Source organism: Marmota flaviventris, chromosome 11 (assembly GCF_047511675.1).
Source record: "Marmota flaviventris isolate mMarFla1 chromosome 11, mMarFla1.hap1, whole genome shotgun sequence".
Classification (NCBI taxonomy): domain Eukaryota; kingdom Metazoa; phylum Chordata; class Mammalia; order Rodentia; family Sciuridae; genus Marmota; species Marmota flaviventris.
The window spans coordinates 64,440,889-64,455,477 of NC_092508.1; the positions used below are offsets into that span (position 1 = coordinate 64,440,889).

General features: G+C 35.3%; 1 protein-coding gene across 1 annotated transcript in view; it reads right to left on the reverse strand.

The window, feature by feature from the left end:
• The window catches only part of Xirp2 (xin actin binding repeat containing 2), a 342,442-nt gene that overhangs the window by 104,249 nt on the left and 223,604 nt on the right, over positions 1–14,589 (reverse strand). The window contains exon 2 of the mRNA XM_027946168.2: positions 4,464–4,617. Within this exon, the coding sequence (XP_027801969.2) occupies positions 4,464–4,500 (37 nt within the window). The 5' untranslated portion in view covers positions 4,501–4,617. The remainder of the gene's footprint in view (positions 1–4,463; positions 4,618–14,589) is intronic.

The window sequence follows — 14,589 nt, forward strand, 5'->3', positions numbered from 1 at the left end:
AGGAGATAGTCCTTTTTGTATGATAAAACTACTGCTTGTCAGTGCATTGAAAATAAAATCAGGTAACATTATTGTTTTCTTAAATTTATCATTAGAAAATATTACAGAGAAAAGACTGTCAATAGCTCTTGAAGGCAAGTTTTGATATGTGGATTATTATCACTTATTTGTTTATGTATTTTGCTGAAGTGAATTTTCTTTGCACTTATCCATATATACTTTGATAAAGGTAAATTTGCAGGTAAAGGATAGCTTAAAATGATTAACTAGCATTAACTACCCTTCCTATGAGAAGGGTAGACAATGAGTTCCTTGGAGAAATGTCATCTGAGCCATCCAACACAATGCTATTTACATGAACACTAACAAAAATTCTATGGAATTAACAATTATATTGGTTAGTGCACTAGCCATGTTTCAACTGCTTAAGAGTCACATGTGGCTAGTGGTCACCAGCTGGATAGCACAGACACGGAACACTTCTAGTATCATTATTGGAAAAATTTATACAGGAAAGTATAACACTAAAATATCTGATTTTAAATAAAAAATAAGATCTATAAATAAAAAGCACTTACACAAAACCATATATTACATATACTTCACTATTTAAGAAACATTAATAACTGGAAGGATCCAGCTACATGAAAAGTAGTAGAAAATTGAGAATATACATACAGCAAAAATAATGTCTATTTTATTATGTATATACATATATGACTGTACGACCAATGTGATTCTGCAACCTGTACAATCAGAAAAATGAGAATTTATACCCCATTTGATTCAAATGTATGATATGTCAAGATCATTATACTGTCATGTGTAACTAATACAAAAAAGAAAGAAAACTGAGAATAGAATTTTCTGTTTGTTTTGTAAAATCTTTCAGAGGAGTTGAATGGTCATTATTAGAATAAAGAATGAATTTAGCTTTAAGGGAGCAGATTAAAAGGAGAAATACAATGAATAAATTCCAAGGTTTATTATATAAGCTGTGAATGAATGACTTTGAATATGTATTTTATCTGTCAGCATTTCAGATATTGATGACTTAGGAAATTAAAATTATGGTATAATGAATAAAAGTGCAAATCAGTGAATTTTCTTTCTCTTAAAGGTAGTGATATATAAGAGTTAGAGTTCTGCAATGTGCAGTGGAGAGATTAAAAAAAACTGTCATATAAATAAACCCAAGTAACATAAACTTCATGAACACTATCCAATTACCTATGCTATTTGAATTACCCCTAGAACTGGAGTTTTTCAATAGGAAAAAATATTTTAAGATGGTGTTACTCAGGCTGACCTCTACCTTCAAGTTCCAAGTAATCCTGCTGCCTCAGCCCCGCCAACTAGCTAAGTGTACCTTTCTGAATAATTTGGGATCTGAAGTGCTTTGGATTTTAGACTTTTTCAGATTTTGGAATATTTTCTTATACATAATTAGATATCTTCATTTATGTTTTATATATACTTTATTAACATAGGCTGAAAGTAATTTTATACAATATAGTGCACCTGTATCTTGATTGCAACCTATCACCTGAGGTCAGGTGTGGAATTTTCCACTTGAAGTATCATGATGACACTCAAATGTTTTAAATTGTAGATCATTTTTGATTTTTGGATTAGGGATACTCAACCTGTACTGCTGGTCAAAATCATTTTAGTGATTTATTTGTTTTCTCACATATGCATATGTCAGCCAAATTTGTCAAATAATGGATTTGCCACCTTTGACGTATCAATTTCTATTAGCCAAGTCTTCTTAGAATCATTGGCACAAACTGTTAATATCTATCCCAAAGGATATGTGCGTGGAATTCACCAATAAGCACATGGAAGTACTACGCTTTATTGGACACCAATGTGGAAGTGAAGAAAGTGGAACAAATGTTGGAGAAATTAAACTCAACCTTGGAATCTAGGAGTGCCCCATCAGGCATGAAAAGGAAGGCTGGGGTAAATCAGTACTGCTTGTTCCCCCCTGGACCTGAGGTTGGGATAAGGGTGGAAAACAGTTCAAAATACATTTGGTAGTTCTGGGATGAAGTTATCAATTTACTTTGTTTACTAGATTCGAAAAATTCAGGAAACTACATAGCTGCTTTTTAATGCCTACAATGAGTATATATATTTTTAAAAATTCTATGCTTTATGAAGGAGTAATAAGTATTGCCTCAAGTATAAAAGTCTTGTGGCAAGTAGGTGTTTAACTAGTATGAAAGGCCCTCTACTCACTTGTATAATCAGACAAACTCTGAAATCTTTAAGATATATCACTTTATTCAGACACATATTTGTCTTCTTGGAATAAAATAAATTCTTGCAGCAGGACAGCAGAATATTGATATTGCTTTGGTTGTATAGATTTTGTCACGCTTTTACAAAGTTTGCCCAGATAAACTGAGTTAAGTACTAAAACATGAGAAGTAGAAATTTGGGGCAGCAGGAGAGAATTCAAAGGATCATATAATGAATTTTCTTTCTCTTAAAAGTAGTGATATATAAGAGTTAGAGTTCTGCAATGTGCAGTGGAGAGATAAAATTAAATTAACTGCTATATTCATCCTTAGCATAATTTTCCTTTCTATGTTTTAATGTTTAGCTCTTGAAATTGTGAATGTATCTGGAAATTAAAATCTAAAAAATTAAGTTACATCTTTTTTTTTTTCCCTTCAATACTAGTGTTCAGACCCAGAGGTGCTCTACCACTGAGCTACATCCCTAGTCTTTTCTAACTTTTTTTAAAAATTTGAGACAGGGTCTCATAAAGTCATTAAAGTTGACCTCAAACTTGAAACCCTTCTGCCTCAACCTCCAAAGTCACTGGAACAAAGGTATGCCCACTGCCAATGCTTAAATCAGATTTTTAAAAATTAAATAATGATTATTTTCCAGAATACTTTTTCAAAGGTTGTACAATAAAGAAGTTTTAAAAACCTTTACATATAAGTCAGAGAAAACAATGCTAAAGAGTAATAAGATGTGGTAAGTACACTTAATTATCATAAAATTTGATAAGTTTGCAACCTAAATTTTGCAATGTTAATAATCTGCATAGGCAAGCATCATCAGAATACAAATCATTCCCTAAAGCTTCTCTTTTTGGGGCCTCTGCTGATCTAACTCTTTTACATTCAACCAAGTACACATAAAATATAATCACAAGCCAAAAATATGTGGAGTCTTCCTAGAGACTGATGCTAATCATATTAGGATATCAGTTGGGCATAGAATAATGAACTGAAAATGAAAAACAGAGATTGAGGTACCAATTTACAAGCATTTAAAAATCTATACCCAGCCTATCATTAGCAAACTCCCTTTTACTTTTCCCACGCCCACCTCCCACTCCAAATTATGTACTTAGACAAATGGACTCAGTATGGGCTGAGCCATATGTAAATTACCCTGAAGATCAGTCTGTACTGTCATGAAGAATAGCTTCTCCAACTTTAATGTGCACATGAATCATGGGAGGATCTTGTTAGAATGCAGATTCGGGTTCAGTAGGACTGATGTGGAGACCAAGGTTCTGCATTTCTAATAAGCCTCCAGGTGATGTTGACATTCCCATCCACAGATGACACTTTGAATAGCAAAGTTTTAAGGCAGAGTAACATTTGCTTTCCAAAACTGTAAAATGTAATATTCCACAGACTTATGCACATTGCTCATGTTGACTGGCAACTTGACATTTTGTTATATATATTCCAAATGATAACCCCAAAACTGTCCTAATTATAATCTTTAATAAACATTGCAAATACTATAATATGCATTACTTGATTAAAATGGAAAAATCCCCAGTATGTGACTAATCAGAACTGATTAATGATATCTGTATTTTCTAATAAATTATTTATACTTTGCACTTCTGTCATTGTTGAAAATTATATTGATAGTGAAATTTCTAACATATGAGCTACTTTTTAATGACATTTGTGAAACATTAATCAAATTTATAATGTTTCCCCCTAAAAATATGATGCTCTCATGTCACTTTTTATTTCAAATTCATTTAGCACATTTAGTTTAATTGCTTAAAAGGAGATGCTAAACGCATTTTTGCTTATTGTTTTATTTTACTACTGACAGTTACTTATATTTTACCCTTTTATTATCCACTATAGACAAATATGATTTCTTTTTTTTTGTTTTGCAAAAGTATGAGTCAGATAATATTCAAATGTATGGTTTTGAATACTGAAAATGTATGTTGTACTGGTTTATAGTAAATTAAAATATATTTTATGTAGTTTTAAAAATCAAAGTCAAATACAATAGAATTGAAGCATTTAAAGATACCGGTTTTACTTGAATTGTGTTTCCTAAGCAATAAGTTATCATCATTTTCTCAACAATTTTTAAATGAACCCCTCATACATTTTACTTATTAACCACTCTTGTTGTACAAGGTAGGATCTTAAGAAATCACATCAAGATCTTATGCTAACCTTCAAAGATGTGGCCATGACCACTCTCAGGTGACATCTTGTCCAAAGATGTTTCTGTGCCTTTCTTGTCTGAATCTTTCACAACATCATCTGACTGGCTCCCAGGGTGACTCTTAAATGTTGGTGAACACAAACTTCGCTCAATTTCCACTTCCTGTTAGAAGACATTAAAGGGAAGTGTGTTAAAAGCTATCAGTAGGAAACAGTTGTGGTTTTCAGGGGTTTAGAAGGCAAGAGTGAGAGAGGGAGGGGGGTTTCTATCATGAGTGATGTTTTCCAATATGCTTCGGGGAAAATTTTGATAACTTTGCCAAGAACTGCAAACACACATCTGACGCTTAGTTTACTTCTCTGCCACTGGTTCCACTTCTGAATTAGCTTTTCTTTCATGTGTGTTTTCCCCCCTCATAAAAGAGAGAAAGGGGAAATAAGGGTCACAATACAAGGTAATATATGTTAATAGATGCAACTCCCTAGGCCTGAGAAATGTCAATGAGGGATTTTCAGAAAAGAGCAATATATCAACATTATATGCTAAAGACAGAAGGAAATGGATTTTTTAATGTTATGCTCACCCTATGATGATAATCTTAGCAATTATAGAGCTCCAAAATTACAAGCCCCTGCAACTACCATATAGTGAATACAGTTTGTCAATTTATAAAGATGATGAAATTACTTCTTTGAGATAGTAATCAAAAATGGAGAAATAAAAGTTATCCCAAACCAAAGAAGCATAAAGAATATTTAAAATATAGTATCTAGCCTTCTATACTTTGCAGGTTGAGTAAAATAATCAATCAAGCCAAGCCAATAATATTAAATATTTTGAATAAAAATTATAAAATGTAAGTAAATGAGCCAAGACAGCTCAAAATGCGAAAGAATGTTTTTTTAAAAAATCAAGTGATATGCTGAAAATATTTTAAGTAGCTAATCATAAGCTTTATATTTTTGCACAGGAGGCTATATTTTCTAAACAATAGCCATTCAGACAATGATGTAATTGCTTTTTACTTTTGAAGTACATTGGCATGAGAGAGTCAAGTGTGACAGATAGTTAAAAGCTTTAAAACATTTCTTAGAATAGCTATATTTTCTGTCTATAATATTGTTTGGAAAAGGAAAACCTCCTGCAAAAATAACCCCTTAGCAGGTTTATATGAAAACTTATATGAAATTATATTTAATATGCTCATTAAACATGTGTGCATATTTTCATTATAGAACTACCATTGGTATTGACTTATTCACTTTCTTTTTACATACTCCCTAAATATATGATATGTACTCTCTTCATCACTGTGTCCCCCTTTAAGCAGAATGAAAACACAGGAGAAAATAGGAAAATAAGTTGTTAAGTTTGGATAGACAGTATCCCTGAAAACTTCCTGTGTTAATTCTGGAATTAAAATGATGAGATTTAACCTAATCCATTTGGTGGATTAATAATTTGAATGGTCTAACTGGGTGCTGACTGTAGGCTGGTGAGGTGCGGCTGAAGGAAGTAAGTCACTGGGTAGTGCCCTTGGAGATTATATCTTACCCTGGCACCCAGGGTTCTCTTACTACTTTCTATCTGTCAGGAACTACATAGCTCTCCTCCACCATTCCCTTCCACCATAATCTTCTGCCTCATTCAGGCCCAGAGCAGTGCAGTAGGCCAATTATGGAGTGAATCTCTGAAACCATAAACCAGAATAAATATTTCCTCCTCTTAGTTGTTCTTGTCAGGTATTTTACTCACAGTAATTAAAAAGGGACTAATATAGAAGTTTCCATTTTCTTTTTCAAGGCATCGCCTTTAACATCTACCTCTCTTATCAAAACCCCAAGGTTCCTAACATGTTGTGATGCATTATGCTGATGAGATGGAATGTGTGATCTGTCATGAGCTCCTTGGTTAGTGAAGAAGCATAGCCTCCTTCTGACATTCCATTCTGGTTCCTGTCCCACTGCCATGGAACATGGCTGCAATGATATGATACAGAGTATTGGTCTGTTTGTTTCCCCAATTTAATACAACTTCTAGAACTGGCAAAACCAAAATAAATAAAGAGAAAATAAAGATGCCTAAAAAGTCATGATTCTGTTCAGAGAATTTATACTTTGGTAAAGATTAAAATACTGAACATGATCCATGGATGAAGACTGATGACATGGAAAAATGTTTTCCATCTCATATAGAAAATTGTTAATGTGATTTAGTAAAATTGCTTAAGTGATTATTTCAGCCAGTTTTGATATTAATATATACTGTATTGGTATTTGCAATCTGGAATTTGTAAATATCAAGATGTAGGGGGTTGGGGTTGTAGCTCAGTGGTGGAGCACTTGCCTGGCATGTGTGAGGCACTGGGTTCGTTCCTCAGCACCCCATAAAAAATAAATAAATAAAGGTATTGTGTCCATCTACAATTAAATTTTTTTAAAAAAGAGTTCATATATGTTGAGACAGTAAGAAATGCCATAAACAATTCATAAGTGAATGTAGTGGGCAGTTTCCAGGCCTCCATTATCTGATCTAAGTTATTCTGAGACAAGTTCTTCAGGGCCCTGGCAAAGGGTATGGAGGATCCTATACAGAGACATAAAGAGCTTCAGAGATGAGGTCGAATTGAGTGGTCTCCAATCAGAGAAGTGATCTGCTTTAGTCTCTTTTAATCTGTTTTATATACTGTACTTCTACAAGATTTAGTTTGAGTTAAAATCTGCGGGCTTAAATGCATGAAACACCAGTTTAGAAAGAATAAATGTAGCACTATATAATGGGAAAATTAGATTTATGCCTTGTCTTGGCTACTAATTAGCTATGTAACCTAGATTGAGTCACTTGATATTTGTGGGAATGACTACTGAACTGTCCAACAGTTGTTGGACACAACTGACTATTTGTAATCTAACTTTATTTAAAATAAAGACAAAATAAAAAATATTATTCACTTTTTGTGGCTTCCAGTCAAATATAATAAAGCGCACAGTACAACGTAAATATAAAATTATTTATAAAATTAGATTTATTTTTTTGGGGGAACTACTGCCCAGGAAGAAGATCTAATAAACTAACTCTGAATGTCTAAATAGAGGAATTAGTTTAATGGGGAAGTCATATAAAGTTGCCCAGACAAAAAGATCTTCAGCTGATATATGAAGAATAAATGGGGCTTCATTAGGTGAGGAATTTTGCAGATAGAAGAAACGACAATGTGCCAGATGTCCTGAGCTAGCAGGAAGTAGTGGATACAAATGTGGTTGGAGGGAGCCTGGGAGAGAACATGGTGTAGGAGGACCTACAGAGGCAGGTGGAGGCAGGGTCATGAAGGACCTGGAGAGTCAGATTGACTATTCTGGTCCCAGCCACATGGGAAGTTGCTGAAGGTTTCTGAGCGGGTTTGTGAATGTGTGTGTGTGTGTGTGTATACAGATAACACACACAACAATCAGGTCTGCAGTGTGAGGAGCTCAGAGCAGGGTTTCTCAGCCCTTGCACTTGGCATTTTGAACCACATAATTCTTTATTTGGGCCCCTTTTCTGCTTCCCAGTTTTAGCAATTAAAGTGTATTTAGACACTGCCAAATCTTCCATGGGGAGCCAAGGTACCCATGGTAGAAAGCAACCATTCTAGAGTAGGCTAGATTGGAGAAAAGTCAAAATATATATGGAAATATATATGGAAGATTACTTAGGATCCTTAGTGTGATAGTACAATTGCCCCTTGGTATGTGTTGGGAATTAATTCTAGAACCTACCAAAACCCACATCTGCTCACAAACCTTATAGAAATGGTATAATATTTGCATAGAATAAATGCACATCCTGCTCTGTATTTTAAGCCACCCTAGACTATTCTGGTCTCAGCCACATGGGAAGTTATTTATAATACCTTCCACAATGTAGGTACTATATAAATAGGGGTTATATTGTATTTGTTAATTGACTTATATTTATTGATTTTTTCCATATATATTTAAAAATATTATATATATATATATATATATATATATATATGTATATATATATATATATGTATATGTATATATATATATATATATATATATATATATACATATACATATATATATATATATATAAATAATCTGTGGTTAGTTGAATCCTCAGATGTGGAATACAAGGATACAGAGGACCGACTGTACTCCAGGAAAGTGAGGACAATATTTGGGTGCTGATAGAGGTGGAAAGAAGTGAATTAATTTGAAAGTTATTTAGGATGTAAAACTGACAAGCTATGTAGTGGATTGAATCTGAGGAGAGACAGAGGGAATGAGAAAGAATACCATTTTCGTTCTGGTGTATACAACTAAATGGAATGTGATACCATTAAGTGATGTCAGAACACTTAGAAGAGGCTGGTTTGGGAGGGAAGAAAAGTATCAACAAGCTAGAGGTCTTGGTCAGTTTAATGAAACTATGTAGTGCAAATGTTTGGATAAGTGATTTGTTACAAGGGTGACCAAGATGTTGGCTTTAGTGCAGCCACACTTGTGAAGATCCAGTTGTGACCAGGAAGATGAAAGCTGGAGTTGAGTAAAGGAAAAGAAAGTCACTAATAGAAGAAAATCTGGGAATCAGGAGGCAACGACAGTGTCCCAGGTAATGCAAGTACCTGCTCTGCAGAGAGAGGCTGCCAGTTAAGAGTTCATATCCCTGGTGAACCAGAGAAGCTTAACTGAAATTTAGTAACAGTGATTAAGAGTAGTGGGTGTGGGGTGGGAGGTGAACCTTCCTGAGGGAGTAAGCCTCATGGGAAAAGGGTGTAAAGAAGGGAGTGGTCAGGAAGAAAACCAACCTCAGGTTACTGCAGGAGGATCCAAAGAGAGTGGTTTTGGGGGAAGTATCTTCTCTGTTCAGGCAAGAAGTTGAGGGAGCCTTTGGAGAACGGGTTGAGAGTACAGAGGAGATGCCAATTATGCAGAGTCAGTTCCAGAGACACTGGTGGAAACTCTGGCTTATATAATATGAAATAAATAAAGTCCCTCTTGATGTCTACAATATTTTCTAGTTTCTAGAATATTTGAATGAAAACAGGTAAAATTTAGAATAAGATACAACATTGTTATTTATGTACATTTATTTCTTTAATAGAATGTGTAATTATAACCTTAGAAGATTAAATATCTATTTTTAAATGCAACAGTGAGAAATACCAACCTTTACTACAATCAAAGTCTATATCACAAGACACCATGGACATAGGACTACCAAAGACTGTCAGTACATCCCAACGATTTGAAAAGAGATTGGGTCACCTTACTGCTTTATGTTTCCCTATCAGTGTGGGCCCAGGAGTGAAAGTTCATTAGGAAAAGAAAGATGCACCTGGATGGATAAGAAGAAAGTGTTTAGACTTGTCTGTATTTTCATTGCTTAACTAGCTTGTATCATCCCCTGGACTCAGTAGGTTCTTGCTTTTAGAGAAATGAAAATATTGAAATAAACATACTTTATAGAGACATGAAGAGGAAAATGTCCTTTATAGAGACATAAAGAGGAAAATGGAAATAAATGGAAATAACCAAAATATAAGGGAAGAGAAGAAACCTTCTCATATGAATTTCATTGGATTGTCTTACCTACTTTCAACAAATCCTACTGTTCATTCACATCTTTGAATTTTTATCATTCCTTTACAGATCCCTTTTCCTGGAAGGCTTTACCTCCTTCCCTGTGTATTAAAAGTATCTATTTTTTCATAAATCAGTGCAATGTCCTCTATGACCATTCTACTCTACATTCACCTTTCATTAATTCAAAGAATTTTAAATGAGAAGGGCTCTAGGAACCAAGAATACAAAGAAGCAAGTTGTGTTCTCAAGTAGCTTGAAGAATAATGACAGGGAGAGAGACATCAACAGAGAGTTGTTACAAAAAGCATTGTGTGATCAGAAGCAAAGGTGGGCCTCCTGGACACAGGGGAGGGTTCTCAGAAGGTGAAGTTAGAACAAGCCTCCTGCAGCAGGTGTGCTAGAGCTGAATCATGAGCAGCTGCTGAATTCAATCCTGCAGGTAATAAGAATCTTTGAAAGCAAGCTGAATAGAGGTGACAAGGTCAGATTTATACTTTGCAGGGATGTATCTGTCAGCTGTGTCAAAATATAAAATAGTAGAATAAGATGGTACCATCTTACATAGTATAGTAAGGAGTATATTAAAATTTCCAGCTGAGAGATAGAAAACACCAGGATAGTGAGGAGGAGAGTAAAGAGAATACATTTTAATAACTAGGCACAAAATTAGTAGTTCTTAGGATAAATATAGTACAAGAAGCTTGAACAACTTTAGGAGGTCATTTACATGTAGGTCAGGGCCATTGGCAGGAATCAATAATCAAGATATCCTATAGGCCACCATTTCTTGAGTACCACTTCATGCCATGTGCTGTGCCCACATACTTCCTTTTTGTCTAATGCATTGAATAATGCTAATAAGGCAGCTAACTCTTTTATACAGTGAAGAAACTGAGGACAGAGAGCTTAGGAGCTTAAATAACTTGCCCAGGGGCACACAGGTAGGAAGTGGTACACCTATTTCAGTCTGATTTTAAGTAAATATATTTAATCCTATATCCTGAGTATAATTTATTTATCGATAATATAGTATATAATGGGATGTAATGGGATGCCAATAAAGTGTCAGCTCTTGAGTAGTTATATTTCTTGCTCCTCCTTATGCTTATTGCAAATTATGCCACATACGCTGCAGGCACTTAATAAATATTGAGTTGAGTTTTCAAAGTCTCATGACATTTTAAATTCACATACAATGTAAAAACAGAAGCAAGAAAAATAGGAAGATTCAATAATTGGATGGAGAAATCATCTTGATTGTCACAACAGGATCATATTCTACCACACACATCAGTCTAGAAGGGCCAAAAGAAACCATCTGGCTTGCTCCCAACTTAGCCACACTTTGGAAAAGGATTCAGATGTTAGGTTTAGTAGTTGGTAACTCAGCTGCTTGACTCCCCAATAGCTTTTCTGTACTTTTGACACTCAGAAGCATTTAACATGATTCGACTGGGTCCAACAGCCCATGTTGGGGGGTTCTTCAAGGTATCTCAAAGGGACAACACTCGGTGTCCCCTGATCATCTGTGCACTTTCTGCTTCTCCATCTGTATTCATAAAGTGTGTGCCTAAAGAACACCCTCTGGTGTGCCTCCAGTGGCAATCTTTTTCTATAGAAATTTTAACGTGTCCTTCTTATTTTAGAAAGCTTCTGTGGATGGTCTCGCTAAAGTAAGCATGCCTGTGTCAGAGTCCTTCCAGTATTTGCAGTCTTTTTAAGTATCATTTTCTTCCCATTCTGCTTTGTACCCTAGTCATTTTTTATAAACTTCATTTCCCCATTGCTCTGTTAGTCCAGGACATTCTTTGTGCATCTTTACCGCCCATCTGGAATCTAACATGCTCCTTTCTTTGAACTTCATAGCTACTAACTAAATGTTTATTAACTGGACTTAAATACACTGTGAATTTTATACTCACATAAATATTCAGAGGAAAATGTACTCTAGAAACATCCAATGATGGTGAAGACATAGAATCAAAGGAGGCAGTCAGAGAGAACAGGCTATCTGCCTGGGGGAGGATGGAAAACATTTCTATCCTTACACATGATGAACCAAAGCTTTACTGCTAATAGTTTAAAAACCTTCCTTTAGATAGAAATCAGCACCTAAATTTTCTGAAAATTCCAGGGTACATGAGCAAAGTAATAAGAGTGCTAAAGTTATTGTCTAAAAGGAGGAAGACATGTTTTTTCCCCCATGACATTAAAAAAGTTCTTTTTTTAATAGAACATCAATTTTCATGAAATTTCTTCTATTCCTCCCAAAATGGGTTTAAATATTAACTAACAATATAAAAGTTATCATTTCTTCAAGGGAGGAAAGAGTATCAATTCTTTTTATGGCTTTCAAATTGCTATTATCAGTCCTGACTGACTTGCCATCTAGTCACCAGCATGTCACTCCTGTGGGTATGTGTTCCTGGGCCTCTCAGCCTCCAGTTCTACTGCCAAGCCCTCAGATAGCATATCATCCAGGTTAATTAATTCATTTCACTTACTACTTCTATGGGCTGAATTGTGACTCCCCAGATTGCTAATCCCCAGGACTTCAGATGGGCCTGTGTGATTAGACTGGTGATCTGGTTTAAAAAGAAGCCATTCAGGTGACAAGCCTGACAGGTTTCCCTTTGTGAAGAACCCAGCATGACTGGTGTTCTTATAAGAAAATTAGTTTGGACACATAAAGAGATACCAGGGATATGCCTCGGTAGATGAATGACACATGAAGTGAGAGGAAGAAGACAAACCTCTTCAAGCCATAGTGGAGAGGCCTGGAACAGGTCCCATGGCCGCAGAGGGAGTCAACCTGCTGACACCTTCATCCTGTGTTTCCAGTCTGCAGAACTGTGAGAACATCAATTCCTATTGTTTAAGCCACCCAGTCTTTGGTATTTTATTTTGTCAACCCTATAAAACTAATGTACTACATTAAAATCTGGGAGAAGAAGATATAACTGGCTATTAAACATATCTAAAAAATTAAGCCCATCAGTAGCTTAAAAATAATAGATTTATTTAACTAGTTGTGTCTCTACTATTATTGTCTATATAGGCAGAGAACTCCTTAGTAACTATCACTTCCCTTCCCTTTCCCTAATAGGGGAATTAAATCAAGTAACCATAAAAATAGCTGTATACTCATGTAATATTTGAATGCCTATTTACATCACTACATTTGTTTTCTGATGGGTATAAGGCTTTCATGTGACACAAGGTATGCTGGCTCTACATTTGAGACAAGCCACAGGCAAAAGATTTCATATGCCCATCAAAGTGAGATACCTTCTTGAAATGCCCATAATTTCAAATATGTTCCCACCACACCCTGCTGCACTCCAGTCAACTCTATTAAATACTGACAGATTTTTAGGTCCTCAGCTGAAAAAAATGCAAGCCCTATCTGCTTTTGACACATCAGCACAAAGTAAGGGACAGAGTCCCTCAAAAGTCCCTGGCATAAAGACCCCAAACAACAAACAAACAAACTTTAAAAGATGTAAATGGCATTGACCCTCAAGGTATTCTCTATATTATATTTTATATTACATTTAACTTATTTAAATCTAGATTCACCATCTGAGGTCCTTCCTCACCTTGACATTAGTTCTGTGATGACATAAAGATAAGCTGCTATTTTATCCGTTTGGCATATTATCCCTAAACCTGAGATGTGCACCACTGTTTTCCGTGACATTTCTTCAGAACTCCTGAAATAGATACTGTGGTTGTCAGGAAAAAGGTGATGTCTCCTCTGTCTTCTGCTTTCCCTCTTAGGGCTCTGTAGATGGCGAGGAATGAGAAGGAATGCACCATAAGAGTTCTTAAAATAAAAGACCATTTCTTGAGTTTCTAGATTGTTCCATGAGAGACATCTATGAATCAAAGAACTTGATAAATGTTTTCACCCAGAGCCCTTATGCTCACAAATGCAGCTAGTGGGCAACCATGAGCTTTGGTCCTCATGGAGCTCAGCCAGGGGCCTCTCAGGTTTTCCAGTTAGCAGAATCAAGTCCCTCAGGTGATATTGTCTGGTACCTGTGCTCTGCCAGAGAGCTAGAGTGGCTGGACTTCCAAGTCAGTGCTGCCACACATTCTTCAGTCCTAGATCTGTAAACCATGTCACTGTCAACTAAGAGTAGACCTTCAAAGTTTCCCATGCCTGTTGTTTCTCTGCAGAATATGCAAATGGGGTAGAAAATAATTGAAAACACTTTCACCTTCTGGATGCAAAAATCTTATGTTGTTCCCTAAATTGTCAATTAGATTTTATAGGTAAAGGAAACTAAGCATAGATAAGTTATACTTCTAGTCTTCTTTCAGACCCCATTTTTGGTTGGGTCCAATGTTAAAACTTTTTTTTTTATTGTATGTCTAAACATTTTAAAGAAAAATATTCTGCACCTGTGTGTGTGCATCACTATTTAATATTCTCAGAAGAAAGATACTTCCAAGTGGAAAAGCTTGATTCAGTGATTGTGGGCATGTTGCCTAATTTCCTTAGATTTAATGATTTCATTCAGAACCTGGGCATGTG